This window comes from Martes martes, assembly GCF_963455335.1.
Source record: "Martes martes genome assembly, chromosome: 2".
In the NCBI taxonomy this organism is placed as follows: Eukaryota; Metazoa; Chordata; class Mammalia; order Carnivora; family Mustelidae; genus Martes; species Martes martes.
Genome location: NC_137889.1, coordinates 65,027,448 through 65,049,028, shown reverse-complemented (window position 1 = coordinate 65,049,028; position 21,581 = coordinate 65,027,448). Strand labels below are relative to the sequence as shown.

At 40.1% G+C, this 21,581-nt stretch overlaps 1 protein-coding gene across 2 annotated transcripts in view; it reads left to right on the top strand.

The window, feature by feature from the left end:
• NR3C2 (nuclear receptor subfamily 3 group C member 2) overlaps positions 1-21,581 on the top strand; it is a 337,191-nt gene that overhangs the window by 286,350 nt on the left and 29,260 nt on the right. For both annotated transcript variants that reach the window (XM_080797692.1, XM_080797693.1), the window contains exons 7-8: positions 8,159-8,289; positions 13,880-14,037. In XM_080797692.1, coding sequence (XP_080653818.1) covers positions 8,159-8,289; positions 13,880-14,037 — 289 coding nt within the window. The remainder of the gene's footprint in view (positions 1-8,158; positions 8,290-13,879; positions 14,038-21,581) is intronic.

The following is a 21,581-nucleotide window of genomic DNA, read 5'->3' as shown; positions in this document are numbered from 1 at the left end:
GTTCAGTTCTTTAGTTAAATTAAAAGCTGGAAATTAGCATACAGATCATTTAAATTGTGAACTTCGTGGGGCATCTGGGCGGCTCAGTCAGGTAAGCTTCCAGTTCTTGATTTTGGCTCAGGTCATGATCTCAGGCTTGTGAGATGGAGCCCCACATTCAGTGGGGGGTCTGCTTGAGATTCTCTCTCTCCTTCTACCTCTTCCCCTCCCCCTGCTTGCTTGCCCTCCCTGTCCCCTCCAAATAAGTAAATAAATAACAAAAAATAAATTGGGAACATCCTTCCTACTCTGATTATAATAGGGCTTTTTCTCATTCCCACTGTTACCATGAAAATGAACTCCATTTTCAACCCCAAGTTCTCTCAAAGGCCAGGAAAAATATATTTTCCAACTCTTCAATTATTCACTTTTGTTCCAAGTTAATCAGGTTTGGAGATGTTAGATTATTTTAATATTTTAAAACTATTTCCAAATGACCCTGTGATTGTAGTTTAGTGTAATGGGTGTTCTCAGAGAGAACCAGATGAAGTTATAGCTATGAATAAAATTGGTTTCTTAGTTTGAGAAAATGATAGGTTTTCAAAACTATTGAAATATTTCTTTTTTCTTTTTCTTCTTTTTTTTTTTTTCAAAGTGTTTTTAAAAAATATTTTAGGACTATCATTCTTGTATATTTTATCCCAAGGCCTTTGGAATCAGAACTGGGTCTCTGTGCCCATTTTGGTTGTTGTTATTTATTTATCCAAAAATAGAGTTCATTCTTTTCCTGCAAATGAGATGTTTAGAAATGCGTAACATGTGCCCCCTGTTCAGAAGGCTGTCAGTTATTCAGGTCTAATGTTCACTTGAATACAGGGCTATTTCCTACTTTAGTAATCTTCCACTGCCTCCATATTAGTTCAGCATTCAGGGATAACTTCTGCACTGACTTTTATATTTTAGAAGCATTATACAGATTTCACCTTTTTCGCAAAGTCGTTCATGTATTTTTACATTATTCTACTGAAGATGAGGTAAGATTATAAAATGAATAAAAGCATATAGCAAAGAGTATTTCTGTGAAGTAATATTGCAAAATTAATACCAGTGTCATGCCAAAAAGGTTGTCCTTGTTTCAACTTCTATGGATGTACATTTCCATGCATTTAATCTAATTGTGCAAAAACGATGTGATGTAAAATGTGTTTTTAAGATGGCCTATTTTCCTGAGATTTCAAGCTATATTGAGTACCCAGTGCTCTTCATTTAGAGAACTCAATTTCACGCAGTGGAGTTTGAAAACACAAAATCTTACCACGTAATGGGGAGCAAAGAATAAACAAATAAGTGAATGTAATAACAAAACATATGAGGTACCAAACATCTCTTCATAGTTGGAAAGAGATCCTCTGGAGAAAAAGCTAAAACAGCACTGAGCTGTTGGCAAGCGTGGAGAGAGAACATGACCTGAGGTACGAAGCCGAGAACATGGAGTCCACTTCTGGCTGCTTCATGTACCTTCATTTCCCTATCGTGAACATGAGGATAATTCTTCACAGGGCACTGTGAGAATTAGCAAGACTAAATTTAGCATTGGTGGATGGTAGGCACCCCATAAGTGATAGCTGTGAAGACCATGGAGGTTACTCAGGGAATAAGACCTCAAGAAAGAGGTAAAGAGATCCTGTTCATACTGAAAGGGCAAAAGCAAGCTTCCTTTAGGCATGTGGTCGCTCATGCTCTCATCTTCTTCAAGTAGCATCTGAGGTCTCTCTTTAAGTCACCTTAATCAGTGTGTGGATATTTTGTCAACACATCTGAGAACAGAAACACTTTGACACGGAGGTGCTGAGCCCTCACGTTCTACTCCGGGCAAGTTCCTTCCACCTCCCTGAAAACCTACACTCTCGGAGTTTTCTCCTGCCTTACCCTACATAGGGAAATAATGGTAACAATATAATATTGTTTTCCTATAAAGTCATCTCAAGAATTTGATTATTCCTTGCTTTGTTTTAACTGAAATGATCACTGGTCTCTCAAGAAGAATTTTACTTTCTTTATTATACAAAAAAAAAAAACAAACAAACAAAAAAGAAAACAAAAAAAAGCTAATAGTACTTTATAATTTAAGAATTTGCCTATAATTGGTTTCTACATTTCTGCAAGGTTGGAATTATTATTAGTATCCCAGTTTGACATGCAGTCAGTCTGGGTCTCAGAAGTGATGTGATCACAGATTGACAAAGCCAGCACCCTGAAGGGCCAATGGGCTGCACATCAGCAAGACCCTGCTGGGCTAAAGTCAAGGGTGCCCGTGCTCTCTCCAGCACCAGGTGGCCTAAGGAATCAAATGCACAGGAGTCCACTCTTTCATTTGTCAAGCATCAAATGCATGTTGTGCTGTATTCCACGGATATCCTGATTTGTTACTCACTCCATCCCATTTTACAACCAAAATCTCTCCTTTTTTGGAGAAAGTTTTGAAGAACTTTATAAATGCCCTATTTTATTAGACATTTGACCTTTGTGTAAATTTTCAGTATTCTCTTGCTCTAATCATCATCATATGCAAATCATTTTGTGTTCTTCACTTTTTTCTTCTCTCATTCATTCATGAAATATTTATTGAGCAAAGATTGACACATGATACTTGGCTATCATATTCTACTTGACATTCAGAAAGGTGAGCCAGACATAGATCCTGCTTTTAAGAAGCTTGTAGTTAGCAATCAGAACGGTGAAACTGAATTGAGCCTTTTTTTCCTCTGAACACATAGAAATTCTGCATTTAAAAAAGAAAGTCTTGAATATATAGGCAAGCTTTAAAAGGGGGGGGGGTGTGGAGAACAGGTGCAAGAAGAGGGCATTCACAGCCAGAGTGGTGTAACTTGGAGCTAAAGCTGTAGTTGGCCCACAGACTCCTGGTTGTAGATAAATGCCTTAGGGGTGCATATAAGAACACAAACAGGAACGGGAATCAAGAACATAGACTCCAGCAAGGCTGGGGCCAGAAATGGAGCCTCTTGCATAAAGCCATGGCTCTGCAGCGAATTTCACTGTCTCCTAACAAGGACAGCACAACTCAACATGCCAGCCAGCCCAGGGACATGGCAGGGAAGCTGAAAGAAATAAGAAACACAAGCCTGTATCACATCAAATGCGGAATCTAAATTTAAACTACACAAGTCTTGCAAAAAGCATTTAAGCCTAAGAAATTAGCATAAAAACTGGTCCAGAACAAGTGGAATGCTTCTACCTCTGACAGTTGTAAATCTTGAGACTTCCTGTAGAGTCCCTTCCGTCGTCAGTGCCCCGGGATTCACCCAGGCCAAAACAGTGTGTGGTAGGTATGCATATGAGCAGCCGCAAAAGTTGAACAAACAAAAGAAAAATCTGAAAGAAACTATGAGATATAATGTTAAAAGTATTTAGAGATATAACAGATAAAGACATAATTTAGAGAAAGAAGATATAATAGCCAGAAAATAAGAAGTACCTTATGGAAAATAACAGAGATGTCTGAGAAAGAACTAAATAGAATATTTCTAGGCACCTAGACATGAAAAAATACTGTCATTAAAATACTGTAGACATTAAACATATTAGACACAAATATATATAGTTAGAAGACAGATCTGAGAAAATCATCTAGACTACAAAAGGAAGGTTGATGTGGGGGACACAGTGAGAAGATCCAATGCACTGCTAATAGGAGTTCAAAAAGAAAAAGTAGCAGGAATGGGACAGGGGTGATACTTGAAGAAACAATGTCTAAGGACATTTCAGAACTAAAGAAATACTTACACCTTCCAATAAAATAGGGCTATTGAATTCCAAGAGGAGAAATACTACTCTGCACTCAGGCTCTTCGGAATGAAACTGCAGACATCAAATAAACAGGGAATTTGGGATAAGCTACCAAAGAGAAAATGCAGGTTACCTGTAAAATAATGACAACTAGACTAACAAATTTCCACAAAAGCAGGTCTTAAGGCCTAACTATAGTGGAGTACTAGCTTCAAAGTACGGAGGGCAATTACCTGTCAAGCTGGAAATCTACAATTTTGTGAAGAGTGAAGGTGAAATAAAGAGATTTTCAGACAAATCAAGATAGAAAGACTTAAACTTTCAATGACTGACCACTGTTTAAAGAATTATGAAAAAAAGTATTCTTTAATATGTAAAAAAACAAAAAAGCAAAAAAAAACAAAAAACCCTGAAGTGTGAGCTAAGGTATAAGAAACAGTGGTAATCAAAGAAACCCATCATTAATGAGACAGATGAGGGCATGTGGGTCTGAGGAGGACTGATTTTAGGAGAGATGTGAAAACAGGTGTAATCTAAATTCTAAAGACCTGTAACAAGGAGAACTGGAAGCAGTAGACCAAAGATAGTTGACTTTATTTGTTTGCTTGTTGCTCATGGAAAAGCTGTTGATTAACTTTTGACTTTTAAGTATACAAATTCACAACTTGATAATTATTTAAAGAATGAAAATAAAAGTGTACTTTCTAAATCCAGTACTGGAGCAAAGAGAGAGACTTTTTATTAGCACCACTCTCTAACCAACTGAGCTAACCGGCCAACCACGAGGGAGACTTTTTAAAAGCTGAATCAACCCAGTAAAAGGCAGTAAAGTAGATAAAGAGAAGGAAAAGAGGAGAGAAAGTTAGAATGCTAGGGAAAAAAAAAATCCAAAACCATCAGTAATCACGGTAAAGGAGAACACTTTAAACTGAGTTGTTAAAATACAGAGACTCAGACTTTTTAAATCCAGTTTTTTGCTGCTTATGTAAGAGACATGTGAAATATAATTATTTGGGACATTTGAAAATAAGGGATTAAAAAAAGCATAACAGGCAAATTCTAAAGAGAGAGCAGAAGAAAGTTGAAGGAAGGAAGGAAGAGAGAAAAGAAACAAAATTATTATCAGACGAAATTTTTAAGGCAAAAAAATACTAGGATTAAAGATGGTGTTACTTAGTGATAGAAGAGGAAAAGCTTACAATAAAATGAGTAAAGATATGAAGAGACAAATCACTAAAGAAGAAACCCAAATGGTCAGAAAACATTTGAAAAATGTTCCGCCTACTGGTGTTAATGGAAATGCAAATAAAAGCACCAATGGGGCTATCCTTTCAACACCTGTCAGCTGGCAACAAATTTGGTGGGGGCGTGGAATAAAAGGAAATTCTTATCTCTTACTGGTTGGAATGAAAGCAGCAGATGTGCACTGATGTGTGACTCAGCAATTCTGCTTCCATTCTGTATCCTAGATTAATGCCCTAGGATGTTCCTTGGGCATCATTCATAATAGCGATAAAGAGGAAACAGTCCAAGTGACCATCAGTAATGGAATGGATAAGTAAATTGTGATATATTTAAACAAATGAAACTTGCATCAGTGGAAACGAATTAACTTATGGTTACCTGTATTAAAATGGATACATCTCAGAATTATAACATTGAATAAAAAATAAGTTGCAGAGGATGTGCATGTTGAATTACAAATTTACATAAAACAAAGCAGGTAGTGTATGCTCTTTTTATAGACACATACATGTGGCATTAAAATATATACCTCTGAGAGGAAATGGTAGTCCTCCAAAGTGGGCAGTTCCCTTCTCAAATGAAGATGAATAGGAAGCGGGAGGAAGAGAGAGTAGGGCGTAACTCGGCCATGTTTAATTTTTAAAGATCTGAAATAAATATGACAAAAATATTAGCATTTATTTACATTGTTAGTTCTAGATGGCAGATGTAGAGGCTCCTGCTATTATTCTGTGTGTGTGTGTGTTTAAAACATTTACATAATTAAAAATATCTTCCAGATGATGGGAGACAAAAGACATACAATAATAATGCAGAGAAAATGTTCTGTGTTCCATTATGGGTTCTATACAGGTGGCTTTCGGAGTTGAGGTGAAAGGGATTTCTGCCAATGAGGGGAACCCAAGAATGCATCCTGGGAGACATCCTGCAGTGTTGCTGTCCTACAGACTTCCGCCTGCTGTCCATCACCCATAGAAATAGATGAGCCATCAGGACCTCTTTCTGTTTCTTTGGCCTTTATCAAGTCCATTCCCATTTTTCACTGATAGTCTCTTTTTCATTTATTAGATTCTAGTCATCATAAAGCAATAGTTGTGAGGACTTCCCAAAAGATTTCCTACTTTGAGAAGGAAAATCTTAAAAAATAACTGATGCTTTGTTTACTTCTCATGAAAAGAGACAATGATGACTTCTGTTGTTATATAATGTAGATTTTTATGGAAACATTTTGGGGCACCTGGGTGGCTCAGTCAATTGAGTGTCTGAGTCTTGGTCTTGGCTCAGGTCATGATCTCATGGGTCATGGGATTAAGCTCTGCGTCAGGCTCTGCACCCAGTGGGGAGTCTCCTCACCCAGTGAGGATTCTTTCCCTCTGCCCTTCTCCTTACTAGTATGCATGCTCCTCTGTGTGCCCTCCTCCCACATCAAAAAAAAAAAAAAAAAAGCAAGTGGCATGGCTGGGTGGCTCAGTCAGTTAAGCGTCTGCCTTCAGCTCAGGTCATGATCCTGGAGTCATCCGGCTTCCTGCTCAGCAGGGAGTCTGCTTCTCCCTCTGCTCCTCCCTGGTTTGTGCTTGCTCTCTCTCTCACTCACTCTCTCAGATAAATAAGTAAAATCTTTTAAAAAGAGGGAAAGGAAGGAAGGAAAGAAAGAAGACATTTAGACTTGGTGGAGGGAGAGGATTGATTGGTTGGTTGTCCAAGTAGAAACATGCATATAGTACCCCAAACTCCTGACACTAGGAATGTTGGAGTTCAGAGCCAATAGCCAAGAAAGAATTCTTGAGACATCTTTGGTGCAAAAAGGTGGTTTTATTAAAGCATGGAAACAGGGGGCACCTGGGTGGCTCAGTCATTAAGCATCTGCCTTCGGCTCAGGTCATGATCCCAGGGTCCTGGGATCGAGCCCCACATCGGGCTCTCTGCTCAGCAGGAAGCCTGCTTCTCACTCTTCCACTCCCCCTGCTAGTGTTCCCTCTCTCACTGTGTCTCTCTCTGTCAAATAAATAAAATCTTTAAAAAAAAAAAAAAAAACATGGAAACAAGATCTGTAGGCAGAAAAGGCTGCTCTGGAGTCATGAGGAGTGGCCGATTATATACTTCCAGGTTGGGAGGGATTTAGGGATAGTGTAAATCTCTAAGGAATTTTGGAAGCAAGGTTTCCAGGACCTTGAGCTGGCTAACTATTAGGAAAAGGTCATTTATTACTGTCTAATATAACCTTAGTCATGAGACTCTAGATGTATATCAGTGGGCCGTATGCTGGGAGGAGGATTACCAACCTATATTTTGGAGTGGGTAGTGATAAAGGAAGTTTCCAAAGGAATTTTTATATATTAAAGTAGACTTACTGGATCCCTGGTGGGGGGCAGGATAACGTTAAGCTAAGATTACCTTTTGCCCTTAGCAAAGTATTAACATCAAGGCAGCTGAGTTCCAAGAGGAAAGTCACTCTCCCTCTTTCAATAACTTGTCAATGGGCTATAAGTAGTACGGAAATTTAATTTTTTCTTTTGCCTTTGTTTCCCACATTGCTTTTTCCCTTTATCAGAAAGATTCTGTTCAAGATTCTCACATTTCAAAATTTTGTTCAATTTCCTTTTCAAGTGTACTGCTTCAAACAGTTAACAGTCATGTTTTATGACTTGTGTAAGGGAGGTCCACATGGAAATAAGACTGGTCATCACTGTCCCGTGTTCACAGCATCTAGTGTTTGTCAAAAACAGTAAAGTGCCTGCTCTCTCTAGCTGAAAAGGAACAGAAGCCTGTGGGCTTCACCCCACATCACAGTGGCCCCTCTGCTCTATGGATGATCTCACTATATAACACAACACAACCAGTCATTACTCTTGACATGAAATAATGGCACGCTTTGAAAAAGTTTGGTGTTCATGCTTCTGGCACATTGTTACAGGGCACTAGGAAATGGGGTGGCAGTGTTGATCTAGAAGCAATTTAGCCGTCAGTGGGAAAAGCATCTAACTTGTCTTTGGATACGTATCTGCTCCATGTTGAAGATAGAGGAGAAACTCTGACTCAGATCTCTTACTAAGCTGCCTTGGGCCACCAGTCTGGGCTTGATACTGAACCGTGTATTCTCAGAATTTTTTTTTCATTTCCTTTGCAGAGAAAAGATGCATCAGTCTGCCATGTACGAACTATGCCAGGGGATGCACCAGATCAGCCTACAGTTCGTTCGACTGCAGCTCACCTTTGAAGAGTACACCATAATGAAAGTTTTGCTGCTGCTAAGCACAAGTAAGTTGATGTCCACTTGTGCACTTTTTCTACATCGCCAGATGATCTGATCTCTAAGGAGATGAGCCTATTTTCAGTGTCAGGTAGTTGGTATTTAAAAAAAAAAATTGAGGAGGTGAGAGTAGGTCTTTGCTCTTTGGTGAACTATGTTACTTGGAGAGTAGGAGGCTTTGGGTGAAGTAAGAGCATATTCCTTCATTTCCTCATCCATCCCACCACTAAATATTGACTGTATATTTTCCGTATAGTAGGATTCTACAGGGTACAGTTTCTGCCCTCAGCGAGTTTTACTATAGGATAAATTCAAAGATACGTTTAGTATGTTGTAGAAAGGGATCATCCAATCAAGATAGAAGATAAAGAGGGTCACAGTGGCTCAAAAAAGGAGGGAGCATATTTAGTTTTGAAGGTCAGAGAGGGATTCATGGTAAAGCTGAGTCTTGGCAAGCTTTGCAAGGGTTATGATTTGGATATGAGGTCTGAGATGGCATTCCTGTCAGGGGATGATGTGAGCGAGTATGGAGATGTGGGAAAACATATCCAGGTGTTAGAATTTTGTTCTGGGTGAGGTGGTTTACCCATTAATTTTCAAATTTTTTTCTTCTTTATTCATTTAATTTTTCAAGGTGTATAAGGTGATGTTGTGTTGGAGAGGAGTGAGGAATAAGGTTGGGATGGAGGTTGGACCAGGATATTCAGTGTCTGTTGAAGACACCTGACCTTCATTGTGTGGGCAGAGGAGTGCAGCACCGCAGGCTTTGTGCAGTGGGGATACGTGACCCAGGCTAAATTCTGTGCCCTTATGAAAATGTATCTGGTAGTAGACTGAATTAAAGGGGAAAAAGAGGGGGAGGTAGAGAGGCAAAGACAGAGAACTTAGCCAGATTGGAAGCACAGAGACTGCTGTGAGGCTATTGAAATAATAGCAGGAATGATAGTGGTAAGTGGCATGATGGATAGGAGCAAAGGCATTCAAGGAACACAGCCGAACTGACAGTGGACTAGAAGGGGAAACAAAATGGTTCAGGTCAGAAGTGACACAGGTTTTGCTCACAGAGAAATGGCTAGGATGGCAGTTGATACCATAAAGAGGAATATGTTCATGTTGGGACTTGGAAAAGATTTGGTGGGGGTTTTATAAAATGACTTCTATTTCAAATGGGTTAATTTTCAGATGTATCCTAATGGGTCAAAAGATGGGGAGAATCTGGGTCTAGCACTCAGAAGACAGGTTTGGGTATTGAGACATAAACATAAAATTGTCCTCATAGAAAATTATCATCTAAGCTAAAATGGTGAGTGGAGTTGGCAAGGCACAGGAAGAAGAGAAATGGTCCAGTCGAGCCACATGAAAGGAAGATGGCAGGGCTGAAGAGGCAGAGGGGACTGTCAGTGAGGCAGAGAAACTAGAAGCCAAGAACTGGTTTCCAAAAGGAGCATGACTAACAGCAGAGCATCCACAGAGAAAGTTGAGAGCACAGAGCAAGGCCTACTAGAGTTGACCATTAGGACTCAGGCAGGTGCCTGATGGCCAGGGACTTGGTAGATTGATGAGAAGCTTTTTTAGGCTTCTGGAACCAGGTATGAAAGTAGAGAAGTTGATGACATAAAGTGCCAGAGAGACAAGATAGAACAGGATTAGCTTTGGCAAGGGTGTTGAGCACTTCTTCCTGGGGCAACGGCACAGGGCACGGACATTTTCAAATCGAGGGGAAAGAATCTGAGAAAGTTCACATGAGATGAGAGGAAGACAAGAATGATGGCAGGAGGCAGCATGGAGAAGAAATCTCCAAGCCAAGTGCTGTGGCCACTGAAGAAACTGGGCCATGTTCTGGGTGCCAGGGATGCTAGGGTGAGAGGTATGGACTTCAAAGGAGGAGAGATTGTTGACTGACCACCTGGAAGCAGAGAAGAGAATCCAGCGCATGCGCAGCCCTCCCGTTGTCTCATGAATCAGGGGCGTGATGGAAGGAGCAGTTTTCAGTAGACTCATTTAGGAAAAAGTGGCATCACTCTTAAAGGTAATGAGAATAGGAGGGGTCAAAAGAGACGTTTTTTCCCCCCAGAGAGGGACTGGGTCTGAGGAGGAGTTAGCCTGAATCAAGTAGTGACAAGAGCAGGAAGAGAAGATGCCATAGCGACTCCGGTTAAGCATCTGCTTCCCTGTGTGTAGCGGCTCCCTGCTTTTGAAGGGTTTGCCATACATCTAATTTAATGCTTAAAGGAACCCTGTGAGTTGATAACCCCTTTCTGAAGCTAACAAAAAGGAGGCACACGTGTGTTTTTGTCCAGTATCCTCTGTGCATTAGAACTCAGAGCCCTGGCTTTGGACTTCACATCCAGTGTCGTCCCTGCTCTCTCCAGAGCGGGGAGCCAGGGCCGGAAAGGCAGGCTGGTGGCACGTGACCGCAGCAGGGGGCGTGGAGCTCTTAGCAGGCGGGACCTAGACTCCAGCCGAGGGGGGCTGACCCGCAGCCCCAGCCGAGAGGTGGGACCAGCACCTCACAGCTGTGTTTTGTTTGGCGGGCACAGGTATTTAAGGTTGCTCTTGGCCTTTTGTCTTGTTTTATTTTCATTGAGTTCGATTGCCCAAGGCAGGGCATGTTCTCTCCCGTTTGCCGCAGGCCCTACCATTCCTCACTACTTACACTCAGCCAATCTCCTGTAGGGTCCTGTGAGCAGCCCCTCATCGGCAGGTTTCAGGGTCCAGGGTCTGGAGAACTGGGCTCTTTTTCCCTGCCCTGCTCACCTTCCAGGTTTCTGACGACCCCCCCCATTTAGCCTTTTTGGAATATAACTTTGGAAATAGAATCTTTAAATTCAGCGACAGTGATTCTGTTCCCGTTTCCAAGCCATGTCATTAACCATTACTGGCTTGAAAAATGTTTCAAGTATAGATCTAGATGTAGATAGATCAGATGGGTGATAGAATTTAAATGAAAAAAATGCATGTGATACTACTCCGTCTTCATTGGTGTCTTATCCTTTAAGACCATTTAATCAGTCAGCCTATAATCAATCCTGATAGCATTTTGAAGCTACCCAAATTAATTTATTAGCTTCCAAATAGCTCAGTACTTTGAATTCTGATTTTTGTAGATGCAGGAAAAGCAAAATAAGAAGGCAGGAAAACATAAGTAAAGAATTGTATGAGTCATAGAGCTGCAGGCTTTAGTAAGTTTATTTTGCTAACCTGTGATAGAATGTGTTAGAATTTTTCTTCTTTAGGTTGTTAAGTTGCACACCTGATGTCCAGTGTATCAAGAAAGTTTTTAGCAATGACATTGAGAGAATCTTGTGTTCTTAATGCTTATGGAGGAAAACAGACAAACTTCTACCCCAGTTGTTTGGATGGTTTCCAGCAGCCCTGCTGCATTTAATAAGTAAATTCAGAAAATCTGGGCAAACCTCCAAAATTTGAGGTTTTGCTTAAGTTCTCTTTATTTGTGGGTTTGTTTCAACTTCTAAAAAATCTGGCTGGGAAATTGGTACAATATACTTGAGTTATAGCAACAATATATAAGTAATATTTGACACAAATCGTTTGTAATCTTGAGAATTTCTGATACAGAACTATCCATAAGTAGGTCTTTGCTTAATCTTAACAGATACACCAAACAGTAGTGAAATATAGTAGTGAAATTTATTCACTCCATTCTAATTTCAGGTAATTTGTTAATGTATGGGATGAGCTCCATAAACATTTATGTTGAAAAGCACAAGGTTTACTCCATATTTTATAGCTTAAAAAAATAATTGTTAACCTGTGTATGGGCAATATTTGCAAAGTATTTGCAAACTTGCCATTTCTTTCAGAAAGTTTTAAGTTAAAATTAAAATTTTGGTAGAAAGTAGATCTATAGTTCTACTGTTAACATCCTGATTATTACCATCCTTCATATGTTTTATACTTTTAAAACAAGGCTTTATTTTTAAAGAAAACAAACTATTTGTTATATAATGGGTGGCATTTAACTTTTAATGTGAATGTCAAATATTTGAAACCACAGCTAATATTGTGGCAGCCTCAGGAAATGCATGCAATTGCTATTAGGGGTTTCTTTTCCCCCCACAAAAGTAGATTTAGGTAAACCACAAATCAAAAGCCTCAACAATTAAATTCAAGGAGACTATTAACATAAGATGTGAATATAACTTGTAAGATAATTTTTGTACAGGACAACAGGGTTTAATTTGGAAACAGCAGTATTCCCAGCTTCCAGGGCTCTCATAATAGTCAAAAATGTACTTAGCTATTCTAAAGGGCTGATGACCTGAGTAAATTATTATTTATCCCAGTTATGACAAATTAGCAAATATGCTGTATAATTAAGAAGTGAAAGTAAAAGCAGTTTCAAACTCAGAACATTAATTTCACAAGATGAATTTTCTTTAGGTCTCCAACTCCTAAAAATAAAGTTCTTAAGTGGTTTTGTTTTTCAAAGTTAAAGCATACACATAACTATTTATTCGCTATGGTGGAAAAAAAGCAAACATGTAGGTAGATTTTCAGAGGGAATAGTTTACCCTCTGCCTTGCACCTCCTTCTAGAACATTCTCAGCACAGGAGCACCTTTCCTCCATAAGGGCTTTCACATGTATCCTGGGACAAAGCATCTCCTTTCAGCAGGACGCAGAGACATTTGATATGCTTCCAAGCCCTGAATCCCAAAATATTGTTTCTAAATGAGATTTTTAAATTTTAAATTAAAAGCCAGCCGCTACATGAAAGAAAACATGATCCTTAATGTTTTACTTGTTCAAAGAAAAAGGAGAACATGGTTTATCCTCTGAAAGTTATAGATTTTGCCTTACATGCAGAGCCACTGTGGTGTTACTCTTTTGCACACACAAACCAGTGCATAGACCCACAGCCTGGTTGCCTGGGAGACCACATGACAGGGCCCCACTGGTCATGTGATCCTGGTGCAAAGAAGATGCAAAGTGCTTCCCAGCATGCCTGTCCTCCCCCACCCTAAAGACGGTCAGTCTCCCCAAGTGTCTTTGATATTTGAATTTGAATTTAGAGATGTTGCTTTCTAATTCTAGCCCCAGCTTAGATTGTGTGTGACTCTTCCAGTTGTCCTGGAAAATCAAAGTATATTTTCCTACCTCTGAAGTATTGGCAAGTTGGGATCCATAAAACACTTAGATGACAGGCCACAAGGCAACATAGCATTGTGGTTAAGAGGCAGGCTTTGGAAATAGACCTAGGTTTCTACCCCTTCTCTGCCCTTAATTTGTTGTGTCCTTGGGCAGAATTAAACCTCCAGTCTTCAGTTTTGTCATCTATAAAATGAGAGTAATGATTATGCCATAAAACTGAGGTCAAGCTCACGTTAATATATGCAAGATGTATATTAACATACACCAAATAAATAGCAGTTATTATTCTTTGTATATAGAGGTGAACAAGAATTTATCAGTAGATAACTGCCATATTTGTTCATAAATGCAATTAGTTGCGATTCAGTATCAATCTGAAAATGTGAGCCTAAAAACCTCAAAATATTCTAGGTTATTTAATTGCTACAATGTGAATGCTGTTTTCCATCCTGGGGATTTACATGTCTGTGTTTCTTAAACACAGTTCCAAAGGATGGCCTCAAAAGCCAGGCCGCATTTGAAGAAATGAGGACAAATTACATCAAAGAACTGAGGAAGATGGTAACTAAGTGTCCCAACAATTCTGGGCAGAGCTGGCAAAGGTTCTACCAACTGACCAAGCTTCTGGACTCCATGCATGACGTAAGTAGAGCCTCTTGGTACCTGTGAAAATGAGGGATCAACCATCACACCCTGTTGACTCCACAAAACTGGAGAGGTGAGGAAGCGTTCTCAGGGCTTTGGGAAGAATAGGGATAAATTAAATTATTCAGTGGGAGGCAGCAAGTGCTGAGAACTGATTCAGATCACATTTGAAACAAACCCAGGTAAAGGGTGTGGCTGTCTTCCATTCTTAGTAGGATGAGAGTGGCATGGACCATCATGGCAAGACCTCTGTGTCCTGGGCCAGGGAAGGCCCTCAGATTTGCTGCAGGTATCAGATCAAGTTTCACATTTTTGCTTACAATTTAGGAAATGTTTGGTTAATAAAAATGTTTGCTTTAACATTGCATAAATAGTGTCCATCTTCTACAACTGTTAATCTAATAACCCAATCTTCCCAAAACATTATTAGTGGTCCAGGGCCAACTTGGATCATCTCAGTCTTTGCCAAATTTTGAATCCTATATTCATTCTTCACAGGAGTCACCTTTCTTGTCTTATGTAAATAGAGAAAGTTAATTCTGAGCTTGTTTCTAAATGAATCAATTATAGATATAGCCGAGGTGTTAGCAGTTTCTACAAAATATCGATTTGGATAACTTGCTTTGTTATGTCATTTGAAGTATGCTTCTTGTTTCACTTTGCGAGCAGTTTTCTGTAGCTCTAGCTCAAAGAAAAAGTTGTACGCAGTCATGCTGATTTCATTTTTTATGTTTGTGAGGCTTTCATACTTTCTTTTGAAAAATTTATTGCCTAAGTTCAGCCCATATGATTTGTATAAGAAATCCTCTTTCAGATATTTCTCTGTTCAGAAAAGTGTTGCAAGGCTCCACGGCTAGCTAGTATTATACTAGTATTTGTATTGAAATCATGAGTCATCCTTTAAGATTTTGTTTATGCCAATGGAATGTGTGGTTTGATAGATAAGGAATGTGACTTGTCAGTGTTTTACACTGAACTGTCGGTACATATCACATTGATTTTGCTTTCTCCCAACTTTCCATATGGTATTAAGTCAAATTCCCACAAAGTGAATTCAGTGATAATTTGGCTAATTATCAGTGGCCTAAAGAGCATGGTTTAATGGAAAATCATAGGATTAAGAGATGATGGCAAATGCATCTTTAGAGTGATCACAACTCTGCCTTTCACAACACACAGAGAACAAACGAAACTAGAGCCTGGAGCACAGGTCACCTATATGACAATAGGCAACAGATTTGCTTTCTCCTGTGAGCTTTATGGAAAGCCCTTTATGGTGGACTCAGAACGGGTTCTTGGGTTCTTTCTTGATGAATTCTCTTATTTGTTCAAATGTATGGACAGGCTCAAGTGCAAAATCAGAATTAGTATGTGATTGTCATCACTGCAACATACGATAATAGATGATACACTTTAAGGCAGTTTACATGTAATGAAACTGACAACGGAAATTAAAACTGGTTTTTCGGGCACCTGGGTGACTCAGTGGGTTAAGCCTCTGCCTTCGTTTCAGGTCATGATCCCAGGCTCCTGGGATCGAGCCCCACATAGGGCTCTCTGCTCAGCGGGGAGCCTGCTTCCTCCTCTCTCTCTGCCTGCTTCTCTGCCTACTTGTGATTTCCATCTGTCAAATAAATAAAAAATCTTAAAAAAAAAAAAAAAACTGGTTTTTTCCACAACCTCTCAGAATCTTTGTGCCATAAACAGAGTTGCACTAAAGAAACACTCAGAGTCCACACCTGTGGTCCGTGTGTCAGACTGTCCTCACCCCACTGGTTTTTTAGAGCCATGCTTGGCACAAGATTGGAACTCAATGAATCCTTGACCCAAAGGGCTAGATCATAAATGATGATATTCTGCAAAATTCCCCAAGGTAAATCAGTGTCTTCCTAGTATTTTTTTTTTTTGTCAAGGCATAATTGATAACACAATAAACTGAACATTATTACAGCATACATTTGGGAAGTTTTTCACACACTGGAGAAACTATCATCACCATCAAGATAATAGACATATTTATGGCCCCCAAAATTTCCTTGCCCCCTTTTTTTTAACCTTTCCTGCTACCTCCTGCTCCCCAGCTGCTTTCTGGCAATACAGATTTGTTTTTTCGTTGTTGTTGTTGTTGTTGTTTTCAGAAATGGTTTTTTTTTTTTTATTATATTAGTTACCATACAGTACTTCATTAGTTTTTTATGTAGATTTGTTAATATATTCCAGCATCTCATATACATGGAATCATGTGGTATGTAGGTTTTTTGGTCTAGCTTTCTTCACTTAGCATAATTATCTTGAGATTCATCACAAACTCATCAATGCGTGGATCACTAGCATGTATCACATTGTATTACATTCATCAATGCATGTATCACTAGTTCATCTCTGCCCTTTGCTGAGTAGCATCTCACCATTTGGATATCCCACAGTTTGATGGTCCAGCGACCTGTTGATGGACATTTGGGTGATTTCCAGGTTAGGGACTAATACAGATAAAGCTTCCCTAAAATTTGTATACAAGTCTTCGTATGGACATTGCTTTCTTTTCCTTGGGTGAATAGCTAGCTAGCAGTGGAAAGCCTGGGTCATGTGGTAGGGGTATTTTCCTTCTTTATAAGACTGCCAAACTCTTTTCCAAAGTGGTTGTCCAGTTGTACCTTCCGTTAAGAAGTGTGTGTGCACTCAAGTGATTCACATCCTTGCTAGCAGTTGGTATGGATAGTCTTTCTAGTTTTAACCATTCTAATAGCCATGTGCTAGTATCTCACTGTGGTTTTTATTTGCATCTCCCTAATGATCAAGGATCTTTTTGTGTGCTTATTTGCCATCCTTATGTCATCATCTATAAAGTACCTATTCAACTCTTTCACTCATTCTGAAATTTGGATCATCTGGTTGTTGAATTTTAAAAGTTCTTTAGATATTCTAGATATAGATCCTCTATCAGATTTATGACTTGCAAATATTTCCTCCCAGTCTGTGGCTTATCTTCATTTTCTTAACAATGTCTTTTGAAGAGCAGTAGTTTCCAATTTTTTATAAAGCCCAATTGATTGTTTCTTTTATGAATCCTGTTTTTAGTGTTGTAACCAAGAAATCCTTGCCCAAGCCAATGTCACAAAGCTTTTTTCCTATTTTCTTCTAGAGATCACTATCCTTCATTGACTGATATGGAATAACTTGAAAACCATTTTTTTTAAATATTTTGATTTTTGAGAGCATTTTTTGTTTTTCCTTGTGGAAGGGCAAATCCAATCCACCTTACTCCACCATGGCTGGAAGGAGAACATTCTTTGGGGAATCACTGTAGTCATTTTAATTCTGAAGCCCTTTTTAAATTATCAAAAATGTTTGCACTTAGAAGTAGCCTAACAGAGCATCTTGAATGCTCTATTTATATTCCTATTCCAGACAGAACATTGAAAAATGCATTGTAAGTCTAGAGGGACCTTTCTAACATTCACGCTTACTCAGACTTGAGACTGCCTACAGCTTTTTCATTAGAGTAAATTAGTGAATCAACATTTGTGGAATTTTCTTCCAGGGAACAAAGAGCTAACAATGACTGGCTCTGTACTCGAGCCTGGTTTTGGTCACCTTGTGGAAAAAGAGCATTTGTGCCTAAGGTTCACACGAATATGAACCCTGTGAGTCAAATCAAAGCTCTGCTTCAATAGCATGCATAGAATGCCACCCCCCAGGACACATGTCCAAAGATCTCAGTTTGTGTGGATTTCTCCCACATGGTGCACACATGTTGTTGGCAGAACAGTGCCAAGGTGTGTGAATGGAACATTCTCTGAGAAAATAGGTTGGCCAGTTAAGTATTTGAATCGGTCAGCAGCTTTAATGAATCATAATCCCCCTGAACATCAATCTTTCCCCAAAGAATGTTTCAAAGAAAGCAGCTGTGGTCAGGCTGCTATGAATAGATGTGTTTTAACATTGTAAATGTTTCGGTGTTATATGCAAGGCATATAGATTTCTTATTCTTCTAAAGAAAATTGATAATTAATGGTCGTTTTCTAGCTGTTGCTAAGACAGGCAACTAATTTTCCACATGTAAGAAGCACATTTCCTTTTTTTAAGATTTTATTTATTTATTTGAGATAGAACAGGAGTGAGCAAGAATGACAGTGAGCATGAGCAGGAGGAGGGACAGAGAGAGAGGGAAAAGCAGGCTCCCCACTGAGCAGGGAGCCCAACACGGAGCTCCATCCCAGGACCCTGGGATCATGACCTCAGCTAAAGGCAGATGTTCAACTGACTGAGCCACCCAGGCACCCCAAGAAGCACATTTCTAATGAAGTTATTGGTAACTTCTGTTCATAGAGATCAAGAACTGTGTTACGATCATTGTGTAGAACTAGTAAATGTTAAATGATGATATTAATAGTACTTTTTAGAAGCAAAAATTGCCCTTTTTGTATTAATTAGTTTCAAGATCATACTATTATAATCATCTTTATTTCAGTATACACACTAGCAAAAATGTGCCTCGTGCATAGCCCTATTGACAACGCTACAAAGGATGCAAAATAAATGCATGACACCAACCAACCCTCAAATAGCTTAGATTCTAGACAGGTGGCTGGAGAACAGTGCACAACAGAAGGGAATCGGGTGCCCCAACTGGCCACCAGAGTAGTAGAACCTTTGAGAGTACACGGGTCTCCTTCTTTCGTGAGCCAGTGAGCACCCCCCCCCCAACCCACCGTGTTCTAGGACCAATGGTGCAAGTGTGAATGGAATGTCCTTCAGAATCCCACTTGCCTATTGCAAGAAGATTTCATTTCATGAAGCAGATGCTTTAATGTCTGAAAGTACAAGGCAGTCAGTGCACGAGGGAGAACAAACCCGAAGCCTGGCCTCCAGGAGCTTGCAGTCGGCCCAGGGGCCCCAGACAGCACTGTACAGGCAGTGTGCTTGGGACTTCTGAGGAGGTGAGCATGCCATGAATTGTGGGGCCACTGATGTTTATTCTGAGTTGATAGAAAGCCTGATTGAAAAGGCATAGGAGCCAGCTGTGCTGGGCAGGGGTCCTGGAAGGCTTCCAGAAGGGATTCAGAGACTCTTTATTTAATAGAAGAAGAGACGAGACAGATGCCCAGAGAGTGACTTTACAGGGTCCATACGTAGCTGGTGGCTGCTGAACCTTCCTGACTCACTGTCTCGTGCTCCTGACACCACTATCACCATGAGGGAGAGCTTCAGGCTAATAGCAGCTGTTCAGTTTAAGGCCGGTCTGCATCTTTGCAGATCAGAAAACTAGCATCTAGGAACATTAAAAACAGCTGCATTGCTCTCCAGCTTTCCAGACTCGTTTGGATCTTCCCTGGCATCTTCTGGAATGTGTTGTTTTTGTGAGGCATGAGGTTACATCTTGAAGGCAGTGAACCTGGCATTGTATTAAAATGTCATGCATGTTTAGCAGTTCCCAAAACAAAATGTTAGGTCGGTCTTAGTGTAAGCGAAGCCAGCTTGGGGGTGGAGGCTTTTGTCTCTGCATCTGATCATCAAGCCCAGGTAAGAACCTATCCCTTGCCTGGGCAGGCACTGGTGTGTCCCTTAGATGCTGTTCTCTGTGTGACAAAAGGAAACACTGTGAGGGTCATGTTGCTGAAGAATTGCTTTCTGCGGTTCCAGAGGGAATGCTCGACAACTGAAGTGGCTCTTCTCTCAGAGCGAAGGTCTCCCTTCCGCGGGTGGGGGTGGGGGGAGGGGGGAGGAGCAGAACATCTGGCGGTACAGTAAATGCTCCACGTGCACACTGGGGAGACTTCATTCTGTACGTGAAGAGGGCGTTAAGTTTCAGTGACATGATCACCAACAAAAGAGATATTGCTGCAAGCAGTCGAGACTATTAGCAAATTATTTTGAGATTCTCATTGCTCATTTAATTAGTGGGTGCTTTTGCATCCGGGCTGTGGTAGTGGTAATTTCCATCGTGATTACACTATAGGTGGTTTTGAGATCGACACAAACCTATTTTCAGCCTTTCTCACCCCACACTGAAGAATGCAAGCCACAAGTTTGGCTCAGTCCACCATTTGGGCAGCCCGCTTTCTTTCACATTAGATTCTGGTTTATGTCTTCCCAGTCAGCTTCTCCTCAGGAAACGTTCTGAGACCAAAATAGGAGCCCACCGCAGAAATGTTACCCCAGGGGATGGCCTGTGGTGCTCCACCACCATCTCTCCCAGTAAACTTGGGCAATTCACTTAAATTTTCCATCCCTAGTCTCTTCAACTATAAAATGGGAATGATGTCCAACTTATAGGGAACTTTCAAGAATGAATGAAATAACACAGGTCCTGAGTTGGCATCTGCCACAGAGTGGGCAACAAACACCCCTCCACATCCCCTTTTCCCCAGACTGTGTTAGAATTTCCCCAAAATCATGTCCTGCACCACCCAAAAACTTCCCTCAGGCAGTTTTCATCCGCTTTTAAATTCAAAGACACCCAAACCCTTTAGATATAGCATGGACCTTCAAGGAAATGACAGGCTACAGTTGGCAGGATAGGCAGTAAGGACCACTCCACAGAGCAGGGCAGGAAGCACATATGTTGTCTGGTAGTGAGTCACTAGAATTCAGTCAGTCTGCAAGCATTTCCATAGTCCTTCAGGTCCCAGGGCAAGACCACGTCAGCTGGACATTTACCAGGGGAAATCGGTATTGTTACAAACATGTTGGGGTGAGCTTGAGCCACCTTATAATTTGCTGGAAGGATTAAGGGTGTTCGATGATGGAATGATGGCAGATTGCTGTGAGGTGACCATCAGGAGGATTGAGGCTGGTGAACTATAAACGCTTGCCTCAGATATTATCAGAACACCTCGAGCAATGAATAAAGGCTGGCCATGCTGCTTCAGCACAAGGAGAGAAATTTCCCTCTCTTCCTGTTGCTCGGGTGACAAGGAAATGACATTATTTGATTATTTGTAATACAGTGCTGGCGGTAGCACACCTGTGTGTGTGTGTGTGTGTGTGTGTTCATGTGTAAGATAGATCAAGTTCAAAGCCACATTCTGTTTCACTGAGCAAAATAACTATTTAATATAGTTGTTAGCAGCATTATACTGCCTTCTTATGTGACAAGACCATGACTAAGAAAGAGTCTAAGTAAAAGAAAAGATGTTTATTCCAGAGTCAGCTACATAAGCAAAGCCTTATCTTCTAAGACACCAGTGGAGGGGAGGACACAAATTATGCAAAGACCCTCTCCTTTTGAAAAAGAAATCATCATAGGTGAAGGTTTCAAATTAAATGAATAATTGAAATGGCGGATCTTAGTCTTTGTCTAGTTGTTAATACCAGTGGGACAGTTATTAATGGTTTACAGCATCTGTTTTTGCATTTCAATATAGTACCTAAAAACTGGCATTTGCCTTTACAGATTCCCAGTTTCAAGGGTATAGCATAGTTCAGAATGCATTGCCCAGGGTGAGTTGTGCCAATGAGTGCTTATTTTCATTTAGACCATTATTATGTTTATATAGTTGAAAAAAATGCATCAGATTTTTTAAAAAATAAGAATGGGA